Genomic DNA, 6,177 nt, shown 5'->3' with positions numbered 1-6,177 from the left:
CCCAGTATGATGTGCAGGGTGTATTCCCAGTCACTCTCAGATACTCCCAGTATTAGTCCATTCCCTCCCAGTATGATCCAAAGATGAGCCCAGTGTGCTCCCAGTCCCTTCCAGTATGACCCGGTTGTGCTCCACATGGTTCCAGTTGCTCTCTTTGACCCTCACTTTTGTTCCCAGTATCTCCCAGTATAGCCCAGTTCCCTCCAGCATGTTCCCAGTCAGTCCCAGTTCCTTCCAGTATGATCCCATTTGGTCAGAACCACTCCCAGCCACCCTCAGTGTAGTGGCACTCAGTGCCAGTATGATCCCAGTCAGCTCCAGCATGATCCCAGCTGATCCCAGTATAAGCCCAGTTGTTTCCAGTCACCCCCAGCATGCAGCCCATCGTCCCCAGTTGGGTTTTTTTGGGGGCAGGATGTTTGGAGGATGAAGAAGTCCAAGGCTGAGTGGAAAAGGCCCCTTGGGGGGACATCGGGGGTGGCGGTGGCGGCTGGCGGCAGAGGGAGCCTGGAGGAGCAGAGCCCTGTGTCCCCCAGGAGCCCAAAGTGGGGAGCCCAGAGAGGGGGGAGTGCTGCCATTGGCGGTACACTGAGAGCCTGGAGAGGGGCAGGGGGGGACTCCTTAGAGCCCCTGCAGCCCCGAGCAGAGAGTGAGGGGAGAAGGGAGCCCGGGAGCCCAAAGAGCCCCGGCATCCCGAAATGGGGAGAGCGGAGAGCTTTTGGGATTGCTGGGGCTGCCAGCAGCCTGGGGAGGGCGGGCACTGAGGAGAAGGGGTGGACCCCCAATCCAAGCATGACCGCCAGCAACTGGGACAGGGGGGGAAACCCTGAACACCAGAGGGAAGGGATGAGGGAGTGTGGGGAATGTGGGAAAAGCTTCAGCCAGCATTCCGTCCTGACGTGCCACCAAAAGATCCACACTGGGGAGAGGCCCTACGAGTGTGACAAATGCAGGAAGAGGTTTAGGATCAGCTCCCATCTCCTCCAGCAGTATCGGATTCACACAGAAGAGAGGCCCTTCTGCTGCCCCGACTGTGGGAAGGGATTCAAGCAAAACTCTACCCTCATCAGGCACCGGCGCATCCACACCGGGGAGAGGCCCTACGAGTGTCCCCAGTGTGGGAAGAGCTTCTCAGACAGATCTATCTTGACCCGACACCAACGGAGGCACCGGTAAGGGAAGCTCTGCGAGTGCCCTGAGTGCAGGAGGAGTTTGTGCGCTGCTCCAGCTCCATCCCCCACTGGAGGAGGCACACTGGGCACAGCCCTGGTCACCCACATTCCCTGTGATCCATGCTGGGAACACACCTGGCTGCTTCTCCTTTTGGTTTGGTGTTAATTTTCCTCTGCTCCATCTTCATCCCTTAAAAAAAGCCCAAACAGGTTTAAATGAAGGAAATTGATCAAAGATATCTGAAGTCCCTCCATTTCACAGGTAGTTGATGGGGAATTTAGGATTTGGGGACACATTCTGTGTGGAGTGCCCCTGTTGCTAAGAGGCAGGAATTTGATCTCACCCCTCTTGTGTTGCTAACAACTCCTCCCCTGACCCAAACCCCAACTCCACCCCTGGGATACCCTCTAAAAACCCCACGGCCCTGCCTTTGCCCTGTCTTTTGGGCTCAGAAATGGATTCTGGAGCTCTCTGAAACCAAGACCCGTCTCATTTGTTCCTGGCACTGGCAGCTGCAGCCTCCCTGGACACCATGAACTCTGGAGAATGGGGGCAGCCAGTGAGGACAGGTCCTGGATTGCAAGATAAGTGTGTGTTGTGTTTGCCACCTGTCAGAGTGGCAAACACATTATCTGCTGTTAATGGGCCAATAATTAATAATTATCTTCAGGTAATGGGCCATTGAGTGTCACTGTCTGGCTAATAAAATGACATCCCATTAGGAGATGCTCCACCCAGGGGGAGGAGCCAAGCATTCCTACCTGGATAGAATCTCAGGTTTGGAACTCCAGAAGCAGTGTTTTCCCACTGGATTCCCAGAGGATCAGCCCTTTTCCCTCTGGATTCCCAGAGGATTCTGACTCTGTCACTGTTTTTTTAAAATTTGTACTTTTGCATTTGTATTTTCAATTTTTCCTAATAAAAAACTGGTATTTCTACTCCCATATCTTTGCCTGTGAGCCCCTAATTTCAAAATTTATTATTATTATTGTTATTATAATTTTTGTTGTTATTATTATTTTTATTATTAGTAGTATTCAGAGGGAGTGGGTTTACATTTTCCTTTCCATGGGAGGCTCCTGAAATGGGGAGACACCCCAAGGTGGGGCCATGTAAAATAATCCCTGAAATATGTAAATTAGGTTATTGATTTGCATGAGAGTCTATGAATATGCAACAGGCTGATGTAATTAAAACCAGATTAATTAAGGGGTGTCCCCGAAGATAACGGGGCTGTCTTGGTGGCCATAATAAACTTTGCTCCATGGTCCTTGTCTCCTCTTACATCAGCCTGTTGGATATTCATAGAGTCTTTTGCATGTCAATAAACCACTTTACATACTGCAGGAACAAAATTGGCTTCTTCCTGTTTGGTGGTCCCAGTCCCCTCCCAGCTCAATTTCGGGGTCCCATCCCCCTCCTTCCTGCCCTCTCCCACCCCTTCCCCATCGTTCCCCCAATCCCCTCCCCCTGTTTGGTTTTGGGGGTCCCAGGCCCCTCCTGCTCCTTTTTGGTGTGCCGACGCCGCTTTGTTTTAATTTGGGGTCCCCTCCGCATCCCCAGGGTCACCCCCCTACAAATTCCAATCCTGGCAACTGATGAGTCATCAGCAATAAATGCTCTGATTAGCTGGAAATTATCCCTCGCTGTCTCTGATTGGTTAGCGCTGTGTGGTGCTGGGCTCTGCCCGGCAACTGATGAGTCAGAGTCCCGGAGGCCGATGATTGGCTGAAAATCGCTGAGCGGGGCCAGTGCTCCTAGTTTTTGCCCAGCAATTGTGTTGTCATCAGCGCTTCGCACTCTGATTGGCCAAGGTCTGTTTTCGGGTGGGGACGAGAGGAACGGGTTTTTGGGGTTTTTTTGGGTTTATTTAGGGATTATTTGGGGATTATTTGAGGTTCATTTGGGGGTTTTGGGGGGTTTATTTGGTATTATTTGGGTTTATATTTGTTTTTTTGGAGTTCCTTAGGGTTTATATGGATTTATTTGGTGTTTATTTAGGTGTACTTTGGGTGTTTGGAGGGGTTTTGGGTGTTAGTTTGGAGTTTATTCGGGTTTATTTGGGGTTTATTTAGAGATTATTTGGGTCCGTTTGGGTTTATTTAGGGTTCATTTAAGGATTATTTTGGTTTGTTTGTGTTTTTAGGTATTCCTTGGGGGGTTTTTTTGGGTTATTTGGGCTTTATTTGGAGTCAAAAAATCCGTGAAGGTTCTCTCAAAAAACACGGGATGGTTCCCCAAAAAACCAGAAATATGTCCCCTCCAAGAAACGGGAATTTTTCCAAAAAAATCTGTGTATTTTCCTTCCTAAAACCGGGAATGTTCCTCTCAAAATCCCGGACTTTTCCCCGACAATAGGGACGAGCCCCGCCCCATACCATCCAATCGCCGCGCTCCATCTCCCAAATTAACCAATGACGGCACAGCCCGCTCCAAACCATCCAATCACCGCGCGGTTCCCCTCAGCAACTCCCGCCTTCCCCGTCCCGCTCCCGTTCCACCGCTCGGTGCCGCCCCTGATCCAGGACGGGCCCCAGTCAGTTCCAAAAAAAACCCCAAAATCCTCTCCAAGCCCCCCAAAATCCCCCAAACTCCCCAACACCCCCCCCCCCAAAAAAACTCCAACATCCCCCCAAAACCCCACCAAAAATGCCCTAAATCCCCCTAAATCTCTCCCAAACCCCCAAAATCTCTTCAAACCCACCAAATCCTCCCAAAACTCTCCAGACCCCCCAAAATCCCGCTAAAACCAGACCTAAAATCCCCCTAAATCCCCCTAAATCCCCCAAAATCCCCTCAAAACCTAAAGTCCTCCCAAAAGCCCCCAAATCCCACCAAAACCACCCCCCAAAAAAGCCCCAAATGTCCCCAAAAACCCCAAATCGCCCCAAAAATCCCAACAAAATCCCCAAATCCTCCCAAAACGCCCAACACCCCCCCCCCCCCGCAATCCACCTAAAATTCCCGAAATCGTCCCAAAATCACCCCCAAAAAAAACCCAAATCCCCTCAAATCTCCCCAAAACCACCCCCCAAATAACCCGAAAACCCCCAAAATCCCCAATTGCCCCCAAACCCAGGTGTGGCCTGGTGGCCCTGGCCATGGTGGGGGCGCTGCTGGGACCCCCCCGGGCCACAGTTGGGTCTGGAGGCTCTGCTGGAGCGCGGGCCAGGGGCTGCACCCGCCACAGGGAGATGTTCTCAGGTGGGTTTAGGGGGTCCTGGGGGAGCATCTTGGGAGGATTTTGGGGGGGCTTTGGGGTGTCCGGGAGGGCATGTGTAGATTTGGGAGATTATGGGGGGGGGATTTAGGGGGAGTTTAGGGAATATTGGGGGTCTGGGGGTCACTGGGGGGGCTTGGGGGGATTTTGGGGAGTCCTGGGGGGATTTTGGGGAGTCCTGGGGGATTTTTGGGGGCATTTTGGGGGATATGGGGAGATCTGGGGGGGTCGGGGGGATTTGGAGAGGCTTTGGGGAGTTTTTGGGCAGGATTTGGGGGCATTTGGGGAGGATTTGGAGAGGATTTGGGGGGATTTGGGACGATGTTGAGGAATTTTGAGGCGGATTTTAGGGGAGATTTGGGGGATTTTGAAGTGCCTGAGGGGATTTGGGGAGGATTTTGGGACAGTTTTGGGTGCGTTTTGGGGGGGATTTGGGTCTGGGGGCTCTGCTGTAGCCAGCGTGGGCCAGGGGCTGCATGCACCACAGGGAGATGTTCTGAGGTGGGAATTGGGGGATTTTGGGGGGGGTTTTGGGGGGTCCTGGGGGGGGGGGGTTTAGGGCATTTTGGGGGGGTCCTGGGGGGGATTGGGGGGAATTTTGGGGCAGATTTTGGAAGATTTGGAGCATCCTGGAGGGGTTTGGGGGAGGATTTGGAGGGTCCTGGGAGCACTTGGGGGAGGATTTGGGGAATTTGGGAGGATTTGGGAGGATTTTTGGGAATTTTGAGGGGGATTTTAAGGCAGATTTGGGGGGATTGGGGGATTTGGGGGCATTTAGGGGGATTTGGGAAAGGTTTTGGGGGTTTGGGGGATTTAGGGCATTTTTGGAGGGTTTGGGGGAGGATTTGGGGGGGATTTTGGGGGGTTCTGGAGGGGTTTGGGGGGGATTTTAGGGCATTTTTGGAGGGTTTGGGGAGGATTTGGGGAGATTTTGGGGGGATTTTAGGGCATTTTTGGGGGGATTTCGAGGGTGTTTGGAGGATTTGGGGGAGGATTTGGGGGAAATTCTGGGGGGGGTAAGGGGGGTTTTGGGAAATTTTTGGGGGGTTGGGGGGCAGATTGGGGGGAGTTTGGGGGGCATTTAGGAGGATTCTGGGGGGTTCTGGGAGCATTTGGGGAAGTTTTGGGGTCATTTTTGGGGCCAGTGGGGTCAGATCTGCGGTGATTTTGGGGTGATTTTTTGGGTGATTTTCAGGATGTTTTTGTGATGGTTTTGGGGTGTTTATGGGATGGTTTTGGGGTGATTTGGGCTGTTTTTGTAGTGATTTTGGGGTGTGTTTTGGGTAGCTTTTCAGGCTGGATTTGGGGTATTTTTGGGGTGATTTTGGGTTTTTTCTCAGGATGGTTTTGGGCTGTGTCCTAGGGTGACGTTGTGATGCTTGTATCCCCATTCGTGTGTGCTGGTTTTGCTGGATATTATGTTCTGTGCCTTCAAGACTGGCTCTGAAGAGTGAAAGTTTTGTTTTGGTTTCTTACCACCCACTCCCCCACGGCTGGCGGGACACAGACATGGGGCAGCACATAGTGCAGCTTTTGCTTTTTGCCTGGCTTTTTGCTTTGCTCTCGCTCTTGCTTCTGCTTTGCTCTTGCTTTTTCCTTCTGCTCATTAGTTAGTTTAGCTAAGCAGTCCAAATTTTTCCCTGGACTGTTTTCCCTTTCCCTTTTTTGGAACTACTTGAACCTGCTCTGGACTGGGACCTGGGAAACACTGAGAGTTTGCACCTTGTGGCTGCAGCAGCTGCCCCAGCGCCGGAGGGACTGATAACGGAGCAACCACCCCAGGA

At 52.0% G+C, this 6,177-nt stretch overlaps 1 protein-coding gene across 2 annotated transcripts; it reads left to right on the top strand.

Annotated features, from left to right (window-relative positions):
• The first annotated feature begins 6 nt into the window (after window positions 1-6).
• Window positions 7-4,368, top strand: LOC127061160 (zinc finger protein with KRAB and SCAN domains 1-like). Of its 2 annotated transcripts, XR_007780618.1 has the most exons (3): window positions 7-1,172; window positions 1,686-3,709; window positions 4,253-4,368. XR_007780618.1 is itself a non-coding variant. In XM_050987698.1 (2 exons), exons 1-2 carry the CDS (start codon window positions 427-429, stop codon window positions 1,759-1,761), a joined length of 822 nt encoding a protein of 273 aa, XP_050843655.1. In that variant the 5' UTR covers window positions 7-426; the 3' UTR covers window positions 1,762-3,764. The 2 variants fall into 2 exon arrangements, 1 of the variants encoding a protein (XP_050843655.1); XM_050987698.1 differs by lacking the exon at window positions 4,253-4,368 and having other exon boundaries at window positions 1,686-3,764.
• Window positions 4,369-6,177: the final 1,809 nt, after the last annotated feature.

Source organism: Serinus canaria, unplaced genomic scaffold (assembly GCF_022539315.1).
Source record: "Serinus canaria isolate serCan28SL12 unplaced genomic scaffold, serCan2020 HiC_scaffold_131, whole genome shotgun sequence".
In the NCBI taxonomy this organism is placed as follows: Eukaryota; Metazoa; Chordata; class Aves; order Passeriformes; family Fringillidae; genus Serinus; species Serinus canaria.
The sequence above is the reverse complement of the archived record's forward strand: the minus strand, read 5'-3'. Positions and strand labels throughout refer to the sequence as shown.